At 54.6% G+C, this 24921-nt stretch overlaps 1 protein-coding gene across 4 annotated transcripts in view; it reads left to right on the forward strand.

The window, feature by feature from the left end:
- The first annotated feature begins 3306 nt into the window (after positions 1-3306).
- IGF2BP2 (insulin like growth factor 2 mRNA binding protein 2) overlaps positions 3307-24921 on the forward strand; it is a 30682-nt gene continuing 9067 nt past the window's right edge. For 2 of the 4 annotated variants that reach the window (XM_074152958.1, XM_074152959.1), the window contains exons 1-7: positions 3307-3496; positions 4040-4100; positions 16641-16689; positions 17053-17104; positions 17673-17736; positions 20288-20560; positions 24545-24679. In XM_074152958.1, coding sequence (XP_074009059.1) covers positions 3307-3496; positions 4040-4100; positions 16641-16689; positions 17053-17104; positions 17673-17736; positions 20288-20560; positions 24545-24679 — 824 coding nt within the window. The remainder of the gene's footprint in view (positions 3497-4039; positions 4101-16640; positions 16690-17052; positions 17105-17672; positions 17737-20287; positions 20561-24544; positions 24680-24921) is intronic. The other 2 variants (XM_074152960.1, XM_074152961.1) reach the window with 2 other exon arrangements.

A 24921-nucleotide genomic window follows, 5' to 3' on the forward strand; every position in this document is an offset into this window, starting at 1 on the left:
TTTCTCTTTGGAGCTTGGCTCCAGCAGGTCCACCCCTAACCTGTATTGGTGCCTGACATTCTTCTTCCCCAGGTGCAGGACCCTACACTTTTCCCTGTTGAACCTCATGAGGTTCTTCCTTGCCCAGCTCTCCAGCCTGTCCAGGTCTCGCTGGATGGCAGCACAGCCCTCTGGGGTCAGGGACTGGAAGGGGCTCTAAGGTCTCCCCGGAGCCTTCTCTTCTTCAGGCTGAACCCCCCCAACTTTCTCAGCCTGTCTTCTCCACCAGCCCCTCAGCATAGCGAGTAGGTGGTCCGGCCAGTTTTCCTCCCACCACATAGAATCGTTTTAGGTTGGAAACAATCTTTAAGATCATGGAGTCCACCCATCCACCCCTGGGAGCAGGCTATAACCCTGCTGTCTTTGGCCACAAAGGGTTTTCTTGGCTGCTGGCAGAACCGCAGCCAGAGGTTACGTTTGGCCACCGATGCTTTTGCGTCCCCTCCGGCTGCTGGAGGATGCCTGCGCTTCCCTGACACCTGGTGGCAGTGGGAGATGGCTCCCGGGGGACATCTCCCTTGGGATCATCCCCAAGTCCAGCTTGATGCCAGCTCTGCCAAGAACACCGCAACTTCTGGAGCCTCTACTGATGGAAATGTGATGGTTTCACTGTTTCCTTCCTGCCGGCCTGAGTCAGGACCCACCTTTATCCCATTCCCAACACGGTTTGGGGATGGATGCTCCAGCTGAGGGATCCAAGGAAGGATCCCAACAGGGATCCCCCAAAGCATCTGTTAATAGGAGCCTGACCACTGCCCTGAGGGCAGGTCCCAGTAAGACCAGTCTATCAGAAAAGGGTGATGAAACCTGGTCAATCCAGACCCGCCTGCTGCAGGGACAGGCTTACCAAAGGCTCGGGATGAAGCAGAGTTGTGGGCCAACCCACTTATCCCCAGCTTGGAGAGGACTCGGGAATGCCCCGGGCCAGCCCGGGGTGGATGTGGTGTCCCCAGGTGTCTGTCCTGCTTCCTCCCAAAACTCCCAGCCGAGGAATGGCACCACCTCCTCTTGTTCCCCTGTCTCATCCACCAACCACGCAGGGTTTTTTTTCCTAATTTCTCCTGGTTTTTCCAAGCAGCCCTTCACTCACACAGGCCCGTAATCTCGCCCTCCTCCAGACTAAACAATCCCTCCTTCAGCCTTCCCTCGCTCCCACGGTGTTTTGTTCTTTTTTTATCAGTCTTGCCGCTGCCTCCCGGACTCATTCCGTATCAGCATCTCTTTTTGGAGAGGAATGATCTCGCCATTCATCCCACCTGCAGGGCTGCCCTTAGGACCTCATTTTCTTTCGGCGCTCTTACATCTTCCTGCACGAACTTCCCGTGACCATCTCATCCGGACCAAGACCGGTCCACCATAACTCTGGGAAAGAGAGCGCTGGCTCCGTAGGGTTGGGAAAACATCTGAAGGAGGTTGTGGAGCTCCTTGTGCAGAGTCAAAAGCCAGGGGTGGGAGGGATGAGATCATGCAGGTAATCACAGGGGACTTCCTAAGTCACCTCCAGCTCCCGCAGAAGACCAAGTGACGAGTCATCAATGAGTATTGCAACCTGTGGGCACTAATTACTCCGGAAACCTCGGCTTTCTCCTGCCGCTTCCCAGTGGCAATGACTCCACGGGATGGAGCAGCAGCTCCCTGCCCCATTACCGCCGATAGCTCATCACCAAGGATGAATTAATAACCTGAAGGAGGGTAAGTTGTTTTTTTTTTTTAAAAAAAGGACATCATCAACACGTTTCAGCCTAAAAGCACCCCAAAAAGGCGCTGGGGGTGGAAGAGCCCCCAGCCCCGCCGCCCAACGGCAGCCCGGCAGGAGCCGCACTGAAAGCGAAGACGAAGAAATCGGAGGAGAAAGGATTCTTCTCCCTTTGCATCATCGCAGTCCAACCACATCTATTTTTGCTGCACGCGTGGCATCAAGCACCCGTCACTGCTATTCCTACTCCATCCAGCACCTCCGCATGACAGGGGAAGGGTGGCAGCGGGATGGAGGGCGGCAGAAGGGAGCGGGGCTTTTAATTGCTTAAAATGCGGGGAATTAAATCACCGCCCTTCATCCCCCTTACCCCCCCCCCCAGTAAAGGATGACTGGCCCCGGGGCACAACGCTCCGCTCCAAGGCCACTTGTCCCCTCACGTCAGCCAGTATTACTTCTGCACCTTAATTTAGTCTCCGGTGACGGCCGGGACGCGCTCCCATAAAGATTTGGGTTTTGTATTCTCAAGAAGAAAGAGAAAAAAAGGTCATTTAACCTGCAGCATCCTGCCCTCGGGGGGGGGGTGGGGTGGATGAGGCAGGTCGTGACACCAACTCTCGGTCGCTTGAGGACATCCTTCAGCAGAGCCCCCAAGAGCCACGTGCCCCAAAAGCTACCGCAGCCGTCTGCTGCCGGGCTGAGAACGTGCAAAACTCAGTGCCGGGATGTCGGAGCACCGGAACCCCGTTTCTTGAAGCCTTTTGGAAGACACCAAAGTGGGCGGCAATGGCAAAATCCGACCTGGGCTGGGGTGGGTTTGCGCAGTTGTGCTTTCCAAAAAAAGCGCGTTTAATGCAGGTTTTTATTTATTTACTGATTTATTTTTTTTTTTCATCTTGGTTGAGGTGTGAGGTGGTTTCCCTCTCCCTGAAGGAAACCCCTGACCTGGTTTGGAGCTAGGACGGAGCGGGATGTGGCAGGGGAACAGCGGGCTGACTGTCCCTCCCGGTTTGAGGGCGGACTGGCCAGTGAAAGGAAGGACACTGGGGGAACTGGGGAGCGCTGGGCTGGCGGGCAGAGGCGTTGGGGTGCCCCTTCTGAGATGGGCTGGGACCCCTCTCCGCGGGTCCCCGGGGACAGCCGCTTCTCCGGCCTCTGTGCCCCCCCCCGCCCCCGGGGAGGGGACCTGACTCCGGTGTCCCCCTCCCCATCCCCCGTCCCGTTCCCCCCGTGGCGGGGACATCCCCACGGCGGGGGAGGATCGCTGTCTCTGCGGCTCCACCTGCTCGCCAGCCCCGCCACCCGACGGGGCGGCCTCGGGGCCGGGCTGGCCGCGCCGGCGGGGGGGGAAGGCGGGCCGGGCTGGGCTCGGCGCGGCTCCTCCCGCTGCCCGCCGCCGTTGCAGGCTCCTGCCGGGGCCGGGACCGGGGCTTTGGGGACAGGGCGGGTGGCGCAGAGCCGTTACCCTCCCGTCCCCGCCGTCCCTTACCGGGGAGGAGCCGGGGGAGAGGGGAGGCGGCGGCGGCGGCGGGGGTGGGGGGGGGGGGAGAGAGGGGGGTCTCTCTCCCCCCATGAAGCGCCGGAGGATGAACAAGCTGTACATCGGGAACCTCAGCCCCGCCGCCACCGCCGAGGACCTCAAGCAGCTTTTCGGGGAGAGGAAGCTGCCCCTGGCCGGCCAGGTCCTGCTCAAGTCCGGCTACGCCTTCGTGGATTACCCGGACCAAAATTGGGCCATCCGGGCTATCGAGACCCTCTCGGGTAAGCCAAGACCCGCACACCCCCCCTCCCCCGCCCCCCCCGCCTTCCTCCCGCATCCCCCCCACACCCCTCTCCGGGGCTCCCCCATCCCCTGACCCCTCGTCCCCGACCATCCCCGCCGCTCCGCTGTCTCCCCCCCCCCCCCTTTCCCGTTCCCTTCCCCGCGGCCGCCCCGGCTCTTTCCAACCCCGCCGATTTTTCGCTGATTTTTTTCTTCGATTTTATTAAGAGGCGAGCGGGCTGCGAGCCCCCCGACCCGCCGCCCCCCCGGCACCCGCTCCCCCTCGGGAAGCATTTTACGAGGTGCCCGGTCCCAACTCCCCGGGGGAGCGGAGCAAAAGGCGGCCGAAGGGGCGGCTGGGGGCCGGCGGCGGCGGCGGCAGCGCAGGCAGGGTACCGGCAGGGCGGGTACCGGGAGGGGGGGGTTGGGGGGGGGGGGGGGGGTGGAGGATGGAGAGGGGGGGGTGGTACGGGACGGGGATGGTTGGGGGGGGGTGCGGTCTGCCCCCGGGGTGATGCTGAGCACCCCGCTTGTCTCCGCAGGGAAAGTGGAGCTGCACGGCAAAGTGATGGAGGTGGATTATTCCGTGCCCAAAAAGCTCAGGTAAACCCCTCGCCATCACCGCCCCCCCCCCCAAGCCCCTATCCCACCCGGGTATGGGTGGGGGGGAGGGGGGGTACCGGGAACGGGAAAGGGAAGGAGGAGGAGGAGGAGGAGGAGGGGGGGGATGAAGGCGGGAGCCCCACCGGGTTTTACTTTCGCTCCGGAAAGCGGAGGCGGGGGAAGGGAGCTCCCGGCCCACGCAGCGCTCCCACGGGCCGGCATCCACCCCCACGGGGGGCCCGGGGGGGCCCGGGGGGTGTCCCCCCCCGCCGGGCCCAGCGGAAAACGGCTGCTTTTGGAGGGGAAAAAAAAGCCAGAAAACCCCCCTTTCCCCTCCGCTTTCTCCGTGGGATTTACACCCAAGGAGGTGGCGCGCAGCAGATGATACTGTTTTTAATCAGGAATTCGGCAATTTGCCCCTCCCAGACCCCCCCTTTGCGCCGCCAGAGAAGCCAGAAACTATATATTCTATCTAGTTTTATGTTCTAGTTTTATATTCTAGTTCTATGTTGCGTCGAAGCGCGCCCTCTCCTTTTGCTCAGGTGTCGGGGCGCGCTCGTGTCACACAAAACCCAACCCGGGACCGCGTTGCGTAGCTGCCTTCTCCCGAGACGTGTGTGTGTGTGTGTGTGTGTCCCCAACATCTATTGGGATAAAAGGCCCGGAAAAATACCCCAGCCTGGGGAATTTGCGGTGGTTTGGCCCAGAGGTTTGGCCCGTGATTGACGTTGGGATTATTAATTTTGAAATTAAGAAATTACGGGGCGAGGGGGGATGTGGGGGGGGGGGAAACGCTGTTGTGTAATTGAGGCTCGGTGGGGGGAACGGCTCGTGCCCGGCATCACGTGTGCCGGAGCGGGATTTCTTCTCCGTCAGGGATCACACGCTCTCTTTACCTTAAAAACTCTTAAAAAAACAAGCCCCCGAAAAATTTCAAATAAATCCCAATTGTCATATTTCTAAGCCAAATCTCTGCAGCAGCCTCCGGCTGGGCTGCCGGGGGGGTTTTTAGGAATGACGGAGCCAGAAATTGGGAGTTTGGGAAGATTGTATGGGACTTGACCTTTACTGTGTACGAAGGGGATGTAAACAAGGAATTAATCTTTACCTAAATTCTCCGTCGGGCTGGGGTGCTGCTGCTTTTCTTTCCGAGTTTCAAAAGGGGGAAAAAAAATTAAAATAAAAAGACATTTAAACAGCCCAGAAATAAATGCTGATTTATTTTGCATCAGTCTGTTTTCGGCTGGCTCCAAGTTTTCTATTCCGGCTCGGCTCCCAAGTTTCCTCAGATGATTGAGATCGAATTTAAGCTGATATCTGTTTTTCACAGCTAAAAAAAAAAAAAAATATATATATATGTATATATAGTGCTTTATATTAATATATCCAGTTGTGGGGGCCGTGTCTTTGCCTCGGTAGGTTATAGATTTTATTTTTGCAATGTGATTTTTGGCAGGGAACAGAGCCTCATGTGGTCATGTTTTTATGCCCCCCCCCCCCCACTCCTTTAAATGTGTAGAAAATCCAGTTTTTGTAGTTGCAGTCGAGTCCCAGGGAGGTGGTGAGATTTCAAGGGGGCTCCATCGAGTAAAAAAAAAAATGAATTTATGTTTTAATGGGGTTTGGGGAACCCGAGCCCCTCTTGGCTCTGGTCCCCCGGCGTTTCTGCGTCACGGGGATGGGAAGCAGGAGGTGCCGATGCCCGCGTTCACCTGTGGAGCTGGATTTTTAGAACCAAATACAATTTCCCGATGGATTTATATGCCTATAAATCCGGTTCGGTAAGAAATGGGCTGGAAAAGAGCCCCGACATCTGGACGTAGGGCAGAGATTTCCTCGAGGTGCCGCCGGGAGCTGCTGGCAGGGGGTTGTTGCTGTTTCTCCGAAGGCAGGAGTTCAGCCTGCGGGAGATGGGAAGGAGCGGGAATCCTGCCCGCTCCCCCGGATCTGCCTCTCAGGAGTTAAAAATCAGCCGTTCTGCTGCTTTGGGCTCCTATAGGAAGGAGCCAACAGTGTCTCGATTGTGTTTTTTTTTCCCCCTCCCCTTGTATATTCTGTATCGCGCCTTGGAGAATGAAAGAAAAGAAAAAAAAATCACCCTGTTTTGGTTCTTTTTTTTTTTAATCAACATTTAAAAAATTTTAAATATTAATTTTTAAATTGATTTTGAAATTCGGCGGGAGCAGAGAATACTTCCCCGTGCTTAAAGCAGGGGCGATGCAATCCTGCTTCGAGAGTGTTTTGTATCCGGAGCGTGGCGGTGAGGGGAGCATCGCTGTTGGTTGTGCATCCCTGAAGTCTCTGACAATCCTGTTAATGGGAAAGAAAGGTGTAAAAAAAAAAAAAAAAAAAAATATTGGGATGGGTTGTGAAATATGGAAAGTAAAACTCCACTCCAATAGTGACTTTTATCCAAGGACTGGATAAAAATGATGAGTTTCATAAGTAGCGAAGCCCTGTTTAATGTCGTCAAACCAGGGAAATGTCCAGGTGCCCGATCGCGAAGGTGCCTTTGAATTTCTGCTTCTGCCAGGATTTTCAGCAGTGAGAAATAAAAGCAGGAGGGACGTGTGAAGAGTGCGGAGGGGGAGGCTGGAAATCTCTATAATATTAAAAAAAAAAAATTTGGCTCTTTTAGTAAATGGCAGAACTTGGGTGGTTTTGCCCCAGGCGGCGGTCGCTGGAGGGGTAGCGATGAGCAGCTTTGCTGATTTTTATGGGATCTTCAGGATTTTCTCCTATTTCAAAAGGTATTATCCTTAAATAAGTTTCCTCTCTCAGGCATCAATTCAGTTCTCGTTTCCGTGTATTTTCGCTTTATTTATTTATTTTCCCTCACCTCTTTGTTTTTAAACCGAAATGCTGGGGAGGTTAAGGCTTGGAATAAATGTACGAGCCCTCTCGTTTCCCCATGGGCAGCCCATCGTTTCTGGCCTTATTCTTAATTGCTTGTCATCGATGAGGTGCTTAATTAGGGGCGAGGAAATCCTTGTGCAAACCGGTTGCTTTGCCAGGAAAAGCCACCAGCCCCTCTTCACCTGCGCGTCTATAAATACACCCGAGGGGCAGAGAAAACGCTCCCCTGGCGTTCCCCTTCTCGTATCTCTGAACTTCAAAAATATCTTTAATTTAAAAAAAAAAACTAAATTAGAGAAACTTAAAGAGCCAGAACAGATCTTTCTCCGGCCGCAGCGTGGGGAGGGTTTGCTTCCCTTCGCCCAGAGAATTAAACTTGCCGGAGGTGTTCTGGTGTGTGGTGTATGTTGGGTTACGCTGGATTTCGGGTGGAATTCAGAGTCCTAGAAGAGGGGCTGCTCTCAGTCCCGGTCCAGCTCTTAGATGTACATATTTAATATCTTTTAGTGTCTTTTCAGTTTGTATAAATTACTTTAAATCCTAAAAGATTCATTATTATTTAGTATCTTTTATGTATATATAAGTAAAAGATACTATATATAAAGATACTATATATAAAGATACTATATATATGACACTATACTTTTACTATATATAAAAGATACTTTAAAATATGTTTATTAAAAAGGATACTTTGTATATATTTGTATATATTTATATGTATTTTTATACATATTTATATGTGTTTGTATATATATATACACACACAAATATGGCATTGCCAGGGCGATGCTGGAGGGATCAGGCATGGGGAAACCCCCTCCTGCTCCCCACTGGGTTTCCCATAGCTCCTGGATGCTGTTCCCTGTGGAAAAACCAGGAGAAACCCCTTGGAGATGATCCTTTCCCAGTCAGACTCCGGCGCTTGTTATTGCTGGGTGCGACGCCGTCACTCGTTTTATTTTATCTGTTTTGGGCTGTGGGTGAACTGGGAGCTGGTGGCTTCCCAGTTGGTTTATTTTTCTTTCGCCGCCTTTCGCTTGGTTCTTCGCCACCTGTTGGGGTGCGGGGATGGGAGCGGGGGTGACATCGGGGATGGGAGCAGAGTGGCATTGGGGATGGCAGCGGGGTGACATCGAGAGGCAGGGACTGGAATGGGGTGGCATCGACACGCGGGACAGGCCGTGGAGGATGCAGGGGGGGGTCACCAAGGCCATTAATTACCAGTTATTTTTGTCGTTTTATGGTTCCTCCAGCGGTGTGAACTCGCCCTTCTGCCCCGTTGGCTGTGGCGTTGATGCCCTGCCTGCCCTCCCTCCTCGGGAAGAGGCAGGTGCTGGGGCTGGGGGGGACAGTGGGTGGCTTTGGGTAGCAGAGGACAGGAGCACGGGGTGCCTGGCCACAGCAGGGCTGGCAGCGTGCCGGGCTGGATCCTGCACCGGGCTTGGTTTTCCCCTTCCTCCCCATGTTGAAACGGGGATACGGGGGCTGCCTTCTTCCCCCTTCCCTCTTCTCCCCTCTTTCCCCCACCTTTTACCCCTCTTTATTTTCCCCCCCTTTATTTCCCCCCCTCTTTATTCCCCCTCCCCTTTATTCCCCCTCCTTTATCCTCCCCTCTTTACTCCCCCTTCTATATTTCCCTCCCTTTACTCCCCCCCTTTATGTATTTCCCCCCCTTTATGTATTTCCACCTTTATATTCCCTCCCTTCATATTCCTCCCTCTTTATTTCCCTTCCTTTATATATTCCCCCCCTTTTATTCCTCCCTTTTATTTGCCCCCTTTATTTCCCCTCCTTTATATAGATTCCCCTCTTTATATAGATTCCCCCCTTTTATTTCCCCGTTTTATTTCCCCCCTTCTATATTTCCCCCCAGTTTTTTTTCCCACCAGTCCCTTTTTTTTTTTCCCCCCCTTTCCCCGCCCCCCCCCCCCCCCCCCCCGCCTTAATCCTGGAAAGCCGTGACAGATGGGAGGTTATTTCCCATTCCTCCCTATTGTTAATACACCCCCAGCTGATGGGGGCTGGATCCATCACGTGCCGCCCCCCACCGGCCCCATCCCTGGGCAGGTTGTTCGTCCTGCAGAAGAGGACAGGGCTTTAGCCATGAACGGATTTTAATTCCTTAAGAGCGTCAAGGCAAAGCCCCCGGGCTGGGAGGGGAACTGGAGCAGACACATCCGCGATGCTCTTGGCAACTGGTTGAAACTGGGGCAGCTCTTTAATGCTTATCCAGCCCGGCGCTGACGGAGCCGTTGCTCATTAAGATCCGCTGCTGGGTGGGGTTGGGCGAGAGCAAAACTTGATGATGATGACCCCGATAGTCCAAAAAAAAAAAAACAAACCTATAATAATAATAATAATAATCAAGAGAGGCAAACCCAACAGGTGCTTTCTTCCCTGCCTGGCTTGGGGAGTGTGCCCGCCGCTGGCTCCAAGCTGCTGGCTCTGAAAAACTGAGGTGGGACTGAGTTTGGTCCCCACCTGATGATGAGCATCATTTCCTGGAGGTGTTTTCTTGCCTGGGACAAAAATTTCATAAAGGCGGCAAGGCCGCCAGGGGGACTCTTGGTTTCCAGTATGTTTGCCCTCTCTTTCCCCACCCCTGCCCAGCCCAGTTCTCTTTAAAACTGATTTTTATTTAAATAGGAGCTGCCACACAGTGTTTTCTCTGCCCTGAGTGGATCTGAGGTGGAAGGTGATAAAATCCCTTTATGGCTTTATTACAGTAAGATATTACAGAGCTTGAATAGAAAAAAAAATACTCAATTTTAGGGCAAAGAGTGGTGAAGCCGAACCTTCCACCCCCTCATAAGGCTCATATTTAAGCCAGCTTGGTGAAATGGAATTTCTGGTTCACTCCTGGGAGGGGAGGTGGAGGTGCAGGTGCAGCCCCTCTGGAGCAGGAGGTGGTGGGGATGGTGGGTGGTCCACAGAGGTGAAGCCCCTCTGGATAAGGAGAGTAGAAGGTGGTGGGGGGTGGTGGGTGGTCCACAGAGGTGAAGCCCCTCTGGATAAGGAGAGTAGAAGGTGGTGGGGATGGTGGGTGGTCCGTGGAGGTGAAGCCCCTCTGGATAAGGAGAGTAGAAGGTGGTGGGGGGTCCATGGAGGTGAAGCCGGATGGGCAGGGGAAGGATGGGCAAACATGGGGAGGGCCCGTGGAGGTTGGGCAGGGTGTTTGGTGTCTTGTTTTCCTTGTTTTCCTGAGACACAGCGTTGTCTCATCTTCATTCTTCCACCTCTGTGTCCCTGGATTTTGGGGGTGGCTGTTACCCCTTATTTCCGTGGAAGCTCTGGGAGGGGAAGCCACAAAGCCGTGTGAGTACCGCTGCATATCCGGGCCGCTGGAAGGGGAAACGTGTGCCAAAACCACCCCAATTCACCCGATTCTGGGGAATAAACCACAAGTTTTAAGGCATCTTCTGTTTTGCATCATCTTTGCATCATCTTGCTTGATGTCAGCAAGTATAGGTATCTGCACAGGGCACGTGAAGCTCTTGTCCGTGGACATCAGCTGGTGATGCTGGTGGGGCACGGGTGGCCGTGGGTTTTTCCGTCCCCTTTCCCTGCACGGTTGAGACGTCGACCTCACGATTTCGGTCTAAGGGATGTATGAAATACAGCACAGCTCCGCCGTGAACTATTTCACGAACCCAATTTACAGCCTCCCTTCGAGCTGGCTCCTTCATCCTGCATGTGATGCTGGCCAGCACGTGGTACCCGAAACCCAGCTCTGGGATGGAGGAGATGTTTCCTCCTCAGGCTGGGATAGCCGCTACTACGCAGGACCGTTTTTGGTTGAATTCAGCAGGGCTGAATTGAGGTGAACCTATAGAAATCTGGTTTCTTTAGCAGTTGAGGCAGATGCTGGGTTAACACCGGGCATTCTCTCCTGGGCTGGGCACCGAGATGGCTGGTGGGTACGTGCAGGGAGGGAAGAGCAGGAGGGTGATGCAGAAGGACACGGCTCTCGTGGTTATCTGAGGGCAGCTCGCTATGGCAGGGCCAGTTGCACCACATAATTAAGTATTTTTCCACAAACTCCGTGCCTGTAGTTACTGGTTATTATGATTTATTTATTTTTTATTATTAAAATTCCTACCAACCTGCTGCAAAACAGGTTGGGTGAAATGTGGCCGCTGCCTTCGTCACGAGGTCCTGCGCCGGGGGTTGTGTGCGTGTGCCGAAATCACTCCCTCATCTCCCAGGTTCCGGGAGGAGCGAGGAAAATGAAAATGAAGGGGTTTTCTGCCCCAAAGTCCTCCCGGGAGTGGTGTTGGAGGAGGCTGGCCTTGAGCTCTGTCCTGCAAGGACCGTGTATGGTCCCTACCCCAGCCCTGGGAGTAACACATCCATCCATCGTGGCCCCGGATGTACGTCTATCACTCCGTCAGCAATGACTGCGCGTGGTCCAGCACCGCTTCAACCGGGTGGAGAACTTCAAGAGCTATAAAAAATATAGCCAGGAGGAATAATAAGCTTATTTTAAATGCTGAGCGGTGACAGTGAGATGGTGGGAGACCTGCCAGGTGGTGGGAGTGAAGCCTTGAGCCCCGTTTGGGTGTCTTTGGATGCTCTGCATCAGCTCAGGTGGACCTCGGAAGCGGGACTACGCTGTAGCGTCACGTTGAGGATTTGGGTTACGTGGCACCTTGCCGTGGTCCTTCTCTTTGGGTGAGGCAGCACCTGGGGGGACCGGGGCTGCCCTGGCATCTCCCTTGGTGGAGGAGTAGGAAGATGATGCCCAGGTGCAAGTCAATTCAAGGCAGAGGCTTTTCTAGAGTCGCTCCCGACACCATGGCGAGGGGACCGCATCCAGCTGGGCTTCTCTTGGATGAGCTGTTTCAAAATGCCCTATGTCCCCTGGGCTGCTCGGCCCCGGTGACAAGGTGAGCCAAGCCAAATAAACCCCAAAAGGAGGGTGGCTTCTCCATGGCCCAGCCTGTAGCGTGGGTGGGCATTGATGGTTCCCAGGCTGGAGGAGGAGGATGGTTGTAGCGATGTGGTGGCATCTTGGCATAAGGCAGGTGAAGGTGCCACCCGTTCTGTTTTGGGGCTGGAAGGTGGTAGAAGTAACTGGGCAGCACGTCCAGCACTCTCTGCCAGTGGGGGGAGGCTGGTCCTGGGCTTTGGTTGGGCTTTCAGAGCTGAGAAGAGCTTTTTTCTGGAAAGCTTTAATGGTTTGAGTCTCGCTGGCGCTAGGGCTGGGGTTTGCTCAGGCAAACCAGCCTCACAGGGTGCCGCTGGTCGGCTCGGGAGCAGGATGCATGTCTTGGAGCAGGCAGGAGTGGTTCCTGTGGGAGCTGAGCACCTCCTGGGACTGAACCTGGGCACTCCCTTCATGGAGTGGGGTGGGAATGGCTTGGGGATGGGGTGGGGTGGGATGAGGCAGGGTAGGATAGAGTGGGATGGAGCAGGAGGGCTGGAGCCCCTCTGCGGTGAGGACAGACTGAGAGAGTTGGGGGGGTTCAGCCTGGAGAAGAGAAGGCTCCGAGGAGACCTTATTGCAGCCTTTCAGTACGTAAAGGGGGGTTGTAAGAAAGATGGGGAGGGACTATCTAGTAGGGCCTGTCATGATATAACAAGGACTAATGGTTTCAAACTAAAAGAGGGAAGATTTACACAAGTTACAATTTTTTTACGTTGAGGGTGGTGAAACACTGGCCCAGGTTGCCCAGAGAGGTGGGAGATGCCCCATCCCTGCAAACATTCCAGGTCAGGTTGGATGGGGCTCTGAGCAACCTGATCTGGTTGAAGATGTCCTTGTCTATGGCAGCAGGGGGGAACTAGATGGCCTTGAAAGGCCCCTTCCAACCCAGACTATTCTGTGATTCTAGGATGGGATGGGTGGGATGGGGTAGCACAGGATAGTGTGGGATGGGGTTGGATGAGATGGGGTGAGATGGGTTAGGGTGGAGTTGGCTGGGATAGATGGGATGGGATGGAGTTGGATGGGGTGGGCTGGCTGGGGTAGGGTGGGATGGGATAGGATGGAGTGGAATGGGGTTGAACGGGATGGAGTGAGATGGGGAGGGATGGGATGGAGTTGGATGCGATGGGATAGGATAGGGTGGGATGAATCTTGCTCCTTGCCTCGCAAGGATCTTATAGCTGCCCAACGCTGAAGTCCCTGGTGGCAGCTGGGGACGGAAGGAGTCCATGGCTGCTGGAGGAGAGCGGTTTGGTAGCGCTGCAGGAGAGGACTATTTTCTCTAGCTCTGGCTTCCCTGCTTTTTTGCTGTGACTGATTTCTTTTGACGGGCAGAGCCATCCCAGCAGAGACAAGCGGCACAGGGGGCAGGTCACGAACCAGGCAGGGTTCTTGGCCATGGTGGGAGGTGACCGTTCAGCAAGGATGGCCGTGCACAGGATACCTGGAGGAGGATCCAGCAGGGGCTGGCCTGGGGAGGCTGACTGTCAAACCCACGCAGGGTTTTATTGAGCACTGGATCCTCGGCTGGATGCGAGTGTACGGTTTGTTGTCCATTGCTGATCACACCGCTGACCATACCTGTTTGAGCAGCACCATGAGATACGAGGTTCCTTGATGATTTCAGCTGCTTTGCTTGACCGTGGTCCTTCTCGTGGGACGAGCTGTGGATTTTGTTTTGCTCTCACAGCTCACATCTCCAGAAACATCCTTTCCCTGCCGTCCTTTTCTTGCTTGGATCCTGTGTTTTATCTGCTGCACGTGGGGCAGATGCCCCAGATTGCTGCACGTATTCACCAGCATCCTTATAGTTGTGTTGCTCATGCTGCACCCCGAATTCATGTTTCACAGGGCAGATGGTTGTCCATCACAAGGTTCTGGTTGTCCTGTGCTATTAAATCAGGAGCAAGCGGAACGTGCTGCTGCTGTAGGGACAGAAGGATCGTGTCTGGAGCACACCAACCTCCAGTGCTGCTGTGCATGGCTCTCCCCAGCCCTGGCTGCTTTGGGTCTGCACGGACCAGCCTTTCCTCTGGTTCCTACTGTGCCCCACATTTCCTCCCTGCCCCCAGTGTTTGGCCCCAAACTACCTTAGAAGCTCTTTATAGACCAAAATTGTTTGGAGAGTGCAGAGGTTCAGGGTGCGCCTCTGCAACAAGTAGCATGGGCTAAAGTTTGAAGGTCTCATTTTCCACCTGTTGGACACCGCTGGTGGAACCAGGGTGTTGATGGCTGAGCTCCTCCTGCCTCCTCCTGCAGGGCTCATCCTGCAGGATTTGGCCCGAAGCCCCTGTTTGTTGCTGGCTGTCTGCTGGGACTGCTGGTGGCTGCTTGTGTGTCCCCAGCATTCAGGCTGGTGGTACCAGTCCTTCCAAGCGTCTTCCTTGAGTTCGTCCCAAGGAAGGGCAAAGCTTCACAAAACCAGCTTCCAGCTGCTTATTGACTCCCAAAATCCGGCTGTGCGTGTGGGGTGGCTCAGTTGGAAAACTTACTTTGGATGTTGGGAGATGTGGTGCTGCTCTGCTCTGCTCACAGCATCAGAGCTGGACCAGGTGAGAAGACAGGACACTGCTTTGGTTGGAGCTGATTGACTGCAAACGGGATTATGAATGCTGGTCTGGGTGAACAGCGGATGAGTTCATGGCTTGGCTGGATCCTGCATGGACTTGAGTGTCTTGAAGCTCCCTGCTGCCCAAGCACATCTTCTTGCAGCCAGGCTGGGGAGGTTCTGGGTGATCGTTACCTCTTGGGAAGCCTTTGCAACGCTTCCTGTGCAGCCATGTCCTGAGCCTGCACCGCGGTGAGGCTGGGAGTGCCACCATGTGAGGCTGGGAGTGCCACCATGTGAGGTTAGGAGTGCAACCACAGCCTGGTTGGGAGTGCAACCAGGCAACATTGGGTGTGCTGGTCATCTCCAAGGGCAGGCCTCTGAGCATATGTATTTATGTTTCCCCACGGAAAGCAGCCCCATGTTGCTGGGAAGTGGTGGACATCAGCAGGACGCATCTTACCCTGGGAACTACCGACCTGTCAGCCTCACCTCTGTGCCTGGGAAGATCATGGAACAGATCCTTCTGGATGCCATGCTTGGGCACATGGAGGACAGGGGGATGATTCAGGACAGCCAACATGGCTTTACTAGGGGCAAGTCCTGCCTGACTAACCTAGTGGCCTTCTATGATGAAGTGACTAGGTCAGTAGACAAAGGGCGACCTATGGATGTAATCTATCTGGACTTCTGTAAGGCCTTTGACACAGTTCCTCACAACATTCTACTTGCCAAATTGGGGGGATACGGATTTGATGGGTGGACAGTTCGGTGGATAAGGAATTGGGTGAATGGTCGCACCCAGAGGGTGGTACTCAATGGCTTTAAGTCCAGATGGAGAGCAGTGACTAGTGGTGTCCCTCAAGGGTCCGTCCTGGGACCAGTACTGTTTAACATTTTTATCAAAGACATAGACAGAGGGATTGAGAGCACCATCAGCAAGTTTGCAGATGACACCAAGCTGTGTGGTGTTGTCGATACACCGGAGGGACGGGATGTCATTCAGAGGGACCTGGACAGGCTGGAGAGGTGGGCCCAGATGAACCTCATGAGGTTCAACAAAAGCAAGTGCAGGATTCTGCACCTGGGAAGAAACAATCCTCAGTATAAATACAGCCTGGGGGATGAGGTATTAGAAAGCAGCCCTGAGGAAAGGGACTTGGGGGTGCTGATTGACGAGAAGCTGGACATGAGCAGGCAATGTGCTCTCGCAGCCCAAAAGGCCAATCACATCCTGGGCTGCATCAAAAGAAGTGTTGCCAGCAGATCCAGAGAGGTGATTCTGCCACTTTACTCTGCTCTGGTGAGACCTCACCTGGAGTACTGTGTGCAGGTCTGGAGCCCTCAATATAGAAAGGACATGGACCTGATGGAGCGGGTCCAGAGGAGGGCCACCAAAATGATCAGGGGGCTGGAGCACCTCTCCTATGAGGACAGACTGAGGGAGCTGGGGTTGTTTAGCTTGGAAAAAAGGAGGCTCCGGGGAGACCTCATAGCGGCCTTCCAGTACCTGAGGGGGGCCTACAGGAAGGCTGGGGAGGGTCTGTTTCCAAAGGCCTGCAGCGACAGGACGAGGGGCAATGGTTTTAAGCTGGAGAAGGGGAGATTTAGATTGGATATTAGGAAAAAATTCTTTACCATGAGGGTGGTGGAACACTGGAACAGGTTGCCCAGGGAGGTGGTTGAGGCCCCTTCCCTTGAGATATTCAAGGTGAAGCTCGACGAGGCCCTGGGCAACCTGGTCTAGTTGGGGGTGTCCCTGCTGACTGCGGGGAGGTCGGACTAGATGACCTTTGGAGGTCCCTTCCGGCCTGGACCAATCTATGAATCTATGAATCTTTGGAGAGCTGTGATGGGTCTTGGGGTCCTGTCCCCTTGTCCCCCCGCAGCCAACCAGCCTGGAGCAGTGTGGTCAGGGGTGCGCGTGCATCTTGGCCGTGCCTGTGCGGCTGTGCCTCTGCAGATGCTCATTTCAGGAGGTTTCCTTGGAAACCTGGCAGCCAGCATGAGGAGGGAGCGTTCCCGAGACAACTTCGACCCCGGTGGAAGGTGATGGGGGCAAGGCTGGGAGGAATGGCTTTCTCCAGGGCTGACCTGCTCCAGCACAGCCTGGGGAAGCAGGATGCTCTCACCAGGTTCCTAGAAAGCCTTTGCCCTCCTGCTGCGGCGTGTCCACAGACCCTAACCCAGGGCTTTGTCTTTGCAGGAGCAGAAAGATCCAGATCCGAAACATCCCCCCTGACCTGCAGTGGGAGGTAAGAAGTGAACAATCCTAAAAGCCTCCTAAAATGAATCTCCTCCTCCATCAGTCGTGCCAAGCAGTATGAGCTGTGCTGCTGGAGCGTGTGGTCTGCCACCCTTTACCTTCCCAGTAACCCCAGGAGGGAGGTGGAGCGTGAACTGGCCTCCATCTCCTGCCTGCTTTTGGGTCCTGGAGCCATGGGCAGCTTTGAGCAGTGGGGCATCATTGGGATCGTGGGATGCAGGCGGTGGGTGAAGGCGTTTAAGCAGTTGGGTGACATTGGCTCTTTGGATGGTGTCTGTGCGTGAAGAAGGCTCTCCCCCTGCCTGTCCAACAGCCTCTCCTGCCCACCTCACCTTTGCTGCTCTCTCCCCAGGTGCTGGATGGCCTGTTAGCTCAGTATGGGACAGTGGAGAATGTAGAGCAAGGTAAGATGGTCCAGTGTGGTGGTCCCCATCTGTGCAAAAGTCCCAGTGCTGCTCCGCAGCTCCACCCACGACAGAGAAAGCCCAGTGGGGTGAAACCTGGTTTTCCCAGTCATTGGTACGGGGCTAAAATGGTTTTTCCCCAACACTTCTGGCTGAGGTGGGACCACCCATCCGGTGGTGGGATGGCATGGCCTGTCAAGTCCTCCATCCCCAGGGATCCTCCTGGTCACTGGCAAATTAAAAAAACAATAGTCCCTGCAAGAAAAACCAAGCCAAGTGTTGTGTGGGGTTTACTGGTGGATCAGTGATGTCCAGCCACTCATACTCCTTGGCTGGGGCAGCAGGATCCGGCCTTGGCACCTTCTGGTCCTTTGCCAGCCCAGCCCCATCCTTGTGCTGGGGGAAAATCCAGCGATGCGCGGTGGCCAGGGCCATCCTCCAGGGGACAGGCATTACCCTCCCACTGTCCCCACCTCCCATCCCCTTTCCGGGGCGTACTGGGGGGGCTGGGAGCAGTGGTGAGATCTCCCCCTCTGCTCTAACTCTCCTTCTCTTGCTTTTCACCCAGTCAACACAGACACAGAAACAGCCGTTGTCAACGTAACGTATGCAACTAAAGAAGAAGCAAAAGCGTAAGTGGGTTTTATTTCATTTTGTCCGTATTTTCACACCACCCAGACTTGTTCTGAGGAATCCCAGGTATTTTTTGCCGGCCGTTTTTCCAGGCTTCTCCTTGTCTTCTTCCTAAGCCTCCTTGGGGTGTTTCTGCGCTCTTAGAGTGTAAGCTTCAAGTGCCTTAAGGGCTGGCTGTGTATCTTCTTGAGATGCAGCAGGCAGATGTTTGGTTTATCTTGAGCTGTGTCAGTTCCTGTGTCTTGTGCCAGCAGCCAGCTCCACCTTCTGCTCTTCGCTCCACCACTGGGTGGTCTCCTGCTTTATCCCCTCACGTGGGAGATAGGGTTTCTCGTGGTGCCCCATCATACATGCACAGGCACCGCTGGACCAGCTTGGGGCCGTCAGCCATGTGGTTGTCCCCTCTTGGATCTTCTGTGCCTTCTCCTCTTGTCTCCAAGGGGTTCCCCGATGTGGCATCTTGCAGTTCCATCTGGACACTGTCCTTCCTACAGGGTCCCCTGCAGAGTCACAGTGGCCTTGTCTTCAGGGAGCAAAGCACTCTATAAAGCAGAGGGTCAGGTCAGATAAGCAATTCCTCAAGGAGTCGTGTTCCCAGACTGGAAGATCAGACCTAAGCTGGCAATGCACTGGATTAATCACCAGTCCAACCCCCCAGCCAGAGCTGCTGAAAAGGTGGAATATGGTGAAAGAGGTGGGAGAGATGGTGAAGAAAAGCTGTGATGATGGGAGATGTAAGTACCCACCACCATCTGGGGAAAATTCAAGTTGGAGACCAAAATATTTGGAAACACTCACCTCCTGCTTCCTGGAGCCCAGAGAAACCGGCTGATTGACTTCTAAAACGCTTTTGGAAAGTTCTTCTGCCATGGACAAGAGAGAGGGCCTTTGGGTGAATGAATAACTGGTTAGAGGAGGTGGGAGGGAGGTGGGGGGTCCATGGCTGGTTTCTGCAGGGGAGGGAGAGCAGCAGAGGGTAAACCATCTGTGTGTCATGCAGAGGAGTCATAAAGAAACGCCCATCAAGAACAACTTTGAAAGGATGGAAGAACCCATTGAGGCCCTGCATCAGTTTAGGAGGGCTGTGTGAAGACATGCTTAAAGATTTATTGTAGCCAGCAGAGGAAAAAAAAGCAACCCCAAATTACAGGTTAATTAAGGAATGCAGGGACTATTTCAAGCAAAATGCTTTGTTACAGGGAGAGACTTCAGCCCGGTGCCAGAGACCAGCCTTAAATTAGCTACGAGTAAGAAGTGAGCACATCCCATACTTAGTGGCCAGGGTATTTTTGACATGACCAGGAGCCAGGAAGACCCCATGCAAGGAAGAGCCATTGCCAGAGTCCGTTTGCTGGTGGACGTTCCAGCAACTTCCCATCTGAGTTGGCCATCACGAGGTTGTGCTCGTGAGGACAGAGATGGGGAGAAGGATCTGCTAGTCCAGGAGGCTGGAGAACAGCTCACCTTGCTCCAGTTGGGGTGGCCACACTAGGCGTGCGGTCCAGCCTCTGCTGGCCAGAGGATGGTGGTTGCCAGCAGGTGAAGAGAAGGGGCTGTGGACCACAGATAAACAAGGTGTGAGCTGCCACGTCTTGGGATGTCTGGCAAGAAAGGAAGATGGAGAGTCTCACCAACACAGTAGTGCTTGATGCTTTGGGGTAAGAGTCTTCAGGATTAGCGAAGATGCCATGATTGGTCACATCCAGCTGGTCTTGGGTGCTGCTCAGCAGCTCGATGCAGAAGCGAGTGATGGGAGGAAAGGCCAAGGTTGTTCGTGGATACGTGTGTTTGGTTTAGAGCAGGTTGTGATAGGAAGAGGTGAAGGGAAGACCTCAGCAGAGAAGTCAGGCTGCGGGGCACTGTGCCTTTGGAAAGGGACGGCAAAGCTGCAGAAGTCATTGTTGGATGTGACGGTGGCCTGGCAAGGCCTGCCTGTAAATAGCCAAAGCGAGATGGGTGGGAAGAGGATAGAAGTATGGCTGAAGCCATCACCGCTCGCAGAAGTCATTGCAGACTCTGGCATGGCTGAGCATCACCCCACCACGGAGGAACTTGAGGGGATGAAGAATCCAAGTGTGGCAGCCCCAGCCTAACTGAGCTGGAAGGGGAATTGGGGTTCCCAATAGAGGGGCACCATGTGCCGTGACCTCTTCCTTGGAGCAGCAGCTCTTGCTCAGAGCCCCTCCGTTACCTTTTCCATGTCCAAAAAGCCCACGAGAGTGTTTCCACGCTGTGTGATAGCTTCTGGCCAGTGCTTTCCCTGGATGAAGTGTCAGATCCCCAGGGTGGCATCCTACCTTTGCTGGGGGACAAGCCGTGTGCCAGTCCTGGCATCACCCACGGCGGGGGGGACGTTGTTGCACCACGCTATGGGGCTTGCTCTGCACGGGGAAAGTGGGGGGGTCTGGCTTCCTGTGGCCACCTCCTCCAGACTGAGGAGGGATGAAGATGCAGGGTTGGGGAGGGACCGTGGTCTACAAGGGCAAGTTCTGGAAGTGTCCCCATCCCTGGAGAGCCCCTCACCACCCCCCGCCTCTCCCTGCCTTGCAGAGCAATTGAGAAGCTGAGCGGCCACCAGTTTGAGAACTATTCCTTCAAGATTTCCTACATCCCGGATGAAGAGGTGAGCTCCCCTCCGCCCCCCCAGCGATCCTGCCGTGGGGGCCACTCTTCCAGGGAGCGGGACTCCTCCCCGGGGGGCTCCTCGCAGCCCAAACAGCTCGATTTCCCACTGCGGATGCTGGTGCCCACGCAGTTTGTTGGTGCGATCATAGGAAAGGAGGGCTTGACCATAAAGAACCTTACTAAGCAAACCCAGTCCAAGTAAGTACCTCGAATGGTTTTGTTTCCTTCCGTAGGGTGCTGTAGGTCCCCAGCATGGGTCCTCCATGCACTTAGGGCTCTTGAGTGCCGGCCAGTGCTGTTTTTTGGGGTGCAGCCTTCGTGGGATGGTGGCAGAGCCCATGTCCTAAACCATTCCTGCTGGCCAGAGTGGTCTGGGTGCGGCAAGAGGGGGATGCGCTTTCAAAAGGGCCAGGAATGGGTTTCTAAAGCCTGATCATGAGAACGGCTGCGGGTGAGGCTTTAGGGAAAAATGGCGAGTTTGGGGCTAAAATGCTGAAGGGGGATCCCAGGAACAGCAGTCGGTGCCCGCATGGTCTTTGCTCTGGGGGTTTGCTCCTCCTGTGGTGTCCTATATGGGCTAGAGCTGTCGCAGGGGGAAAGGGGGCACCGTGGGAGCACTACCTTGAGAAGGGTGGGCTTCTCGTAACTGTTTGAAGCCTTTCTTTGCAATCTTAGCATTGTTATTATTGAAAGGAAAAAAAAAAATAAAAGGAGGGGGGAGGGTACTGTCTTGCCAAAGTTTTCCATGTTTGCATTGATTTCACTTCTGATTTTCTGCATGGTGTTCCTGCATGGTTTGTTCCTGCCCAGATTTGTTTGTGTTTAACCCAGAGCTGTCTTCTGCCATGCTCATCATCCTGAACCCGGTGGTCCCACAGGACATAGGACTCCTGTACCAGAACATCCTCCAGGGCGTCCTAGTTCTCAGAGAAGCTTTTTAGAGGCAAATTATTTGGTAATAGCGCGTCCGCTTGAGCAGGAGGTAGGAAGACGCGCTGCGCTGCAGCCGAGCGAGCTGAACCCCAGCACTGGGTTTGCAGGAAGAGGTTTGTACGGAAAGGGGGCAGTAGGGAGAGGAGCTCGGTGAGCCCAGCTAGCCCTAGAGCATGGCCACCTAGTAGCCGTGAGCTGGTCCCGGTTGGCCGCAAGCCCTTCTTCTCCAGGTGAGTCCCCTGGTGCGATGAGCAGCGGGTGTAGCCGTGTCCTTGCCACTCAAGACTGGAAGGTTGCCCTTTGCAACCTCCTGTGCCTGGTGAGGAAGGTGAGAGGCGCTGGCTGTCGGTTTCTCCTGACCACGAGGCCAAACGCTGCTGCCTGGGGTAGTCTCTGCTGTCGAGCCGTCCCTCCCCATGGGTCGGCTCCCCATGCCTGCCCTGAAAACCTGGTGCCCTGGAGGAAAGCCATGCTCCATACTTTCACCTCTCCTGACCTGCCTGAGGAGCTCATGTGCCATGGTGGGCCACCACCTCCACTCCAGCCTTGGGTGAAGGGAACCTCATGCACCTGGCCCACACAGTCGCAGGGGACCGTTGCCTTCAGTTTGGGGTGTCAGCCTGCAGCTCTGTGCCTGCTCAGGTCACCCTCACCCACTGGTGTGCTGATCCTGGGGACAAGGGATGAACAGGGTGACATCCTGTTGCCCAGCCCCTGCTCCTATCCAGAGTGATGTTGGGTCCTGGATTCTTCTGGTCATATAGGACTTCAACCCTATCTCCACATACAGCAATGACTGGAGATGTTCTTGAGCTCCAGGGGACAAAACTGGCCCCAGGTTGAGCCATCTTCTTCCTTGGCTGAGAAGGAGCCCAGACCAAGAGCCCACCCCACCAGAAGACCTTTCATGGTGATTGCAGCCTTTTTAGTTTGATGAGGAGAGAGGACCATCGCTACCAAGCAGCCATGAGGCCAGGATAACCCTATGTGCACGTTGTATCATCCACTTGGAGAGGGCTGTCCCTCATGATCACCACTTTCTGAAGCCTTTCCAGCCTCTATAAGCTGCCTGGAGTCCCAGGCAGCTGCAGATGGGGTGAGGAGGTTGAGGGTCCCCTTCTACATCCTTCTGTTGGACTGGAGCTGTGCAGCAGCAGCACTGGGACATGCTGGGAAGTCCAGAAGCCTCCTCCACCCTCCAGCTCTTCAGGGCAGGACATGCATGAACTCAGCAGCCCCTTCCTGGCACCCCATCTTCTCTCTGCAAATTGAGTTCCTTCCTGCACATCCAGGTTTGGGATGGGTTGGAGGTCAGCCAGAAACCTGGCCCGTGTCCCACTCCTTGGCTTGTCCAGGGTACTTGTCACTTGGGTGTGTCCATCTAGCCCTTCTGTGTCTCTTGGTCCCTCTTTGGTACGAAGGCACAGCTGTGTGCCCCGTCTCCACCTTGACTGCTCATGGATTCAAGAAGCTGCCAAATCCACCCCATCTGTGGGTTTCTTGGGGAAGCCACGGTTTCCCCATCAGTTCCACCCATCTGGGAGCGTCAACCTAGCATGACATTGTGGCACCACTCTGGAACATGAGCCTGTCATCATCTCTTGTGGCACATCGTGATGCATTTGCCATCTCCTCGGTGGAGGGGGTGGCAGTGGGTGTCCCTGTGGCTGCTGGGTGCTGCCTCTGAAGGAACGTGTCCTCCACGTCAACCTGCTGGAGCTCCATAGCTGGAGAGAACCTTAGAGGGTGTCACATGCAAGTGACAGCACACAACTGGGTCACTGTGTGCTGTAGACATAACCTGGCGGTGCTCGTCTCTCCAGCGCCTCTGGTCCAAGCAGGACCAGTCTCCTGCCTGAGCAGGTCTGGCTGAAGCCGTAGGAGATCTGGAGAGATGTAGCCTGCAAAGGAGATCAAACTAGTTTTCATTCCCTCTTCAATGTGCGGACGAATCCACCCTGGGTTCCCTTTCGAGGCTGGTGGTGGTGTCAGGCTCTTCCTTTATCTCAGGGAACACTCACCCAGCTGCTCCCCCTCTACCTGTAGATGAAGCATCCTTCTTCCTACACGCTGGTTCATGAGTTCCTGGAAGAGTTGACCTGTGCAAACCCACCATGACCTTGCAAAATGCAAATGTGGTGCTGGTTAGGGGTGACTCTGCACCACAACCCTTGGCCTTGCATGCACAGCAGCACCCATGAATGATCCTGAGCAGGATGGGGACCTCTTTTAAAAACATAGATGTGGCTGGAGGGCACTGTGTTGGAGCTGAGTGCTGGTGGCATTCACTTGGGTGGCTGAGCAGTCTACTACTGCATCTTCCTCAGAAGATCTGGACCAGCCCCGTTCTGGCTGTGGCAGTGACAGGGACCCCAAGGTGGTGACCGATGGCAGGATGGCTGCACAGCATCATCCTCCGGTGGGAAGAGTGCACGGACTCACATGGAGAAGATGGAAAGGTTACTGTTCTTCAAGATGTGTGGTTGATGTGCCGGAGTCTCCTACCCTGCTTTCCTCTCTCCCTCTCGCTCAGGGCCTTTGCCAGGTATGGTTGAGTGGTGAGGAACGAGCTGGAGGCATGTGCCTCCTCCCCACCATGAGCCGAGGGGAGGACCAGAGGAGCTAGAGCACAGTCCTTGCCGGTGTGCAAGGGAGAGCTTTCTGGTCTCCTGTGGAAGGGCGTGAGTACAAGCGCTGTTGTTGACGTGTGCCTCCGTGTCGGGACAGAACGCTGCCCACGGGTAAGTTGTCTCTCTGTCCCAAAGGACATGCAACGGTCGTGGCAGCCACTGGTCACTGGACAGCCTTGGTGTTGTGGAGAGAGGTTGAGGTTGGAAGGGACCTCTGGAGACCTCTAATCTGGTCTCCTGCTCCAAGCGGGACTGGTGTCAAAGACAATAGACCAGGTTGCTCAGGGTTTTGTCCAGTTGAGGAGTTGTTCTGCCCCCTCTTGATGCATCGTTTGATGTTGATTGACATCCCTCAGCTCCTAGGCAGACCTCGGGTCATAATGGTGAACGTAGCTCAAATCTGATCTAAACCAACTGAAGTGAAACACTGCCTGGGCTTGCATGAGACCAGGTGACGGTAGACGTACATCAGTGAGACCCAGGTTCACCCCGAAGCTTGGGCAGGTGTTGAAATGAGCTTTTCTGTGAACAGCAAGCTCAGCTCCTGAGCTCTCAAAAGCCTTTGTGCGACACCAGACGCATCTCAGGGGGCTCCTCTCTGCTGATTGTTTCACCGTAGGGTTGACATCCATCGGAAGGAGAACGCCGGCGCTGCCGAAAAGCCCATCACCATCCATGCCACGCCGGAGGGGTGCTCCGAAGCGTGTCGCATGATCCTTGATATCATGCAGAAGGAGGCTGATGAAACTAAGTCGTAAGTGTCCTTGGCTCAGCAAAACAGGCAGGTTTGGAGAACGGGAGGTGATCCTAGCCATCAGTGGAGCTTTTCTCCACTTCTGTCACCTCCCAGCTCCTGAGGGAACTGCTGGCATGGTCATGGGTCAGTTAATAACTTACAACTTAACTTCTCCATGTTGTGGTTGACAGTGTTGTAGAGACCAGGAGCTTGGGTGGGTACAAAGAGCACGTAGGCAAGCTTGGAGAACAAAACCTCAT

Source organism: Numenius arquata, chromosome 9 (assembly GCF_964106895.1).
Source record: "Numenius arquata chromosome 9, bNumArq3.hap1.1, whole genome shotgun sequence".
NCBI lineage: Eukaryota > Metazoa > Chordata > Aves > Charadriiformes > Scolopacidae > Numenius > Numenius arquata.